Source organism: Muntiacus reevesi, chromosome X, assembly GCF_963930625.1.
Source record: "Muntiacus reevesi chromosome X, mMunRee1.1, whole genome shotgun sequence".
NCBI lineage: Eukaryota > Metazoa > Chordata > Mammalia > Artiodactyla > Cervidae > Muntiacus > Muntiacus reevesi.
The window spans coordinates 48516340-48518457 of record NC_089271.1 but is presented as its reverse complement, the minus strand read 5'-3'; the positions used below and the strand labels follow the sequence as shown (position 1 = coordinate 48518457).

Sequence of the window (2118 nt, the reverse complement as noted above, 5' to 3'; positions counted from 1 at the left end):
TAAAAAGTTCTTCTTAGTTACTGGTTTGTTTTGAGTTCCATTCCAGAACATTGTGGTTTCTCCAAGTTTAACAATTAATCAATGAGGCATTGGTGCCCCCCTTTCTGGTATATTTACCTTCTGATAAACTCTAGATGAGATATACTGCATCAAAACTGATGCCTCAACAAAGACTTTGAAAAGTGCCTCAGAGATCTCTGTCCTTTTAGAAATCTCTCTCCACCCACCTCTCCACTAAAGATGGACCTAAAACTAAAAAATCCTGAGTTCTGGTACAGTTTCCATGGCCAGATCCCAGGGCTGCTGGACTGGGACATGGGAAATGAGTGCTTCCTTTCTTGCACCACAGACCAGTGCCCCTTAGTTGAGCAGAACCTTGCCAGATACAGACTTCAAGTAATGGAGACTCCAAAAGTACCTCAGGAGAGGGAATCCGGTTCTGGAAAAGATCGTCCTAACTCTGAACCCAACCTGTGGATGTGGGTGAATCCCAGCATTGCATGCTCCCTTGGCAGCCGGGGGACCCCAGAGCCCAGTAAGAAAAAGGATCTTGCACGCATACGTGTTTCTCCTCAGCTACTCGCAAAAGATGAAGTATCTAACTGCTCAGAGGCCACAGTGATGCAGTCTCTGCCATCTTCCTCCAGCAAGCAATCTCCCCTACAGAAGGGGATCACCTCTTCCTCCAGTGACAGGGAGCTCACAGAAGAGGAGACCAAGGGAAAAGATAGCAACTCCTCTGTGGCCCGCCAGTCCCCAAACAAAAGGGAGTGCTTCCAGAGCCAGAAGCTATGGCAAGGCAACAGCCAGGAGGCGAAGTCCTGGCCTCGTCCCCCCCTCAATTACAGTCACTTAATTTCTCTGGCACTTAGAAACAGCCCTCCCTGTGGCCTCAATGTGCAAGAGATCTACAGTTTCACCAAACAGCATTTCCCCTTTTTCTGGACAGCTCCAGATGGATGGAAGAACACCATCCGCCACAACCTCTGCTTCCTGGACAGCTTTGAGAAGGTGCCAGCCAGGCTTCAGGATGGGGCCAGTGCAAGGCCAAGGTCTGGCCTCTGGAGGCTTACTGAGAAGGGACACCGCCGCTTTCAGGAGGAAACTCGTGCCTTAGCCTCTGCTAGAAGAGAGAGTATTCAACAGTGCATGAGCCATCCAGATGTTATGACTTCCCTCTTTGATCTTTGAACAACCACTGCTCCCTTTCTAGAATACTGCCATCCTTCCTGTGGCTGCCTATGCACTAATTGACCCTCATTAATCCCTAAGCCTACCTCGCCTGGTAAGTGCCAAGCCTGTATTTAACTACTGCTGCAAGAATGGTATTAAATAAAGTGAGAGGTGGATACAGAGGAGGAGGCAAAAGTTTAGAAAGTTGTGTAAGGGCAGTGGCAGTTGTTCTGCATTTTGAGCACAAGGAAATCTTAGGAAAAACACATGGAAGTTAAGGAGAGAAGAGCATATTAAATGAGAAAAGGAATTCTGTTTCCTGGAGAGTATTCTCACACATGAAAACAAATGGTGGAGTATAAAACATCAAATTCAAGATGGAGCCAGACCTTTAAGTCTCAGGTGCAATGTGAAGATATATAAGCATAAAGAGAACTGGTTTTGATGTTTAAAGCCTGAAGATTCAAATGTCCCCTTTCTACCATTCATCAGCTACATCTCCTTTGTCAGTGAACCATTTTACCCTTCAGAGCCTTTTTCCTCTTTTTGATCCTGGACTTCTCAGCCTTGTTCTGTTGCCATCAACCTGAAGTACTGAAAAAGAATTCCAAGCAGATACTTCTTTACTTTGGATATTGAAAGTCCTTGAATTGAGCTTGTATTAACCCCAAGCCTTTTGATGACAAAACTCTGCTTTCAGTTGTCATACCTTATTGTGGATGGGAGATTCTGAGATTCTGAGTTTAGTGGGAGACAGACATATAAACAGATATTTGTAATATAAATATAGTGAAATAGATGTACAAGGTTGCTGTGGAAATGGGGAGATATTTGTTTCCTAGGAAAGGCATTTTAAAGAAAATACATTTTAAGCTAGTTTTGAAGAATAAACAAGGATTTTATGGGCATATAAACTAGAGAAAACACATTACAAAAAAAACATGA

The 2118-nt window shown here is 44.2% G+C and overlaps 1 protein-coding gene across 1 annotated transcript; it reads left to right on the top strand.

Annotated features, from left to right (window-relative positions):
- Positions 1–240: 240 nt before the first annotated feature.
- On the top strand, positions 241–1191 carry FOXR2 (forkhead box R2). Its single transcript, XM_065915268.1, has one exon. The coding sequence runs from the start codon at positions 241–243 to the stop codon at positions 1189–1191; it is 951 nt and encodes a 316-aa protein (XP_065771340.1).
- The last annotated feature ends 927 nt before the right edge of the window (positions 1192–2118 follow it).

What these genes read in the sequence shown, in the direction of transcription:
- FOXR2 (XM_065915268.1), top strand. Translation starts at nt 241, where the DNA reads ATGGACCTAAAACTAAAAAATCCTGAGTTCTGGTACAGTTTCCATGGC.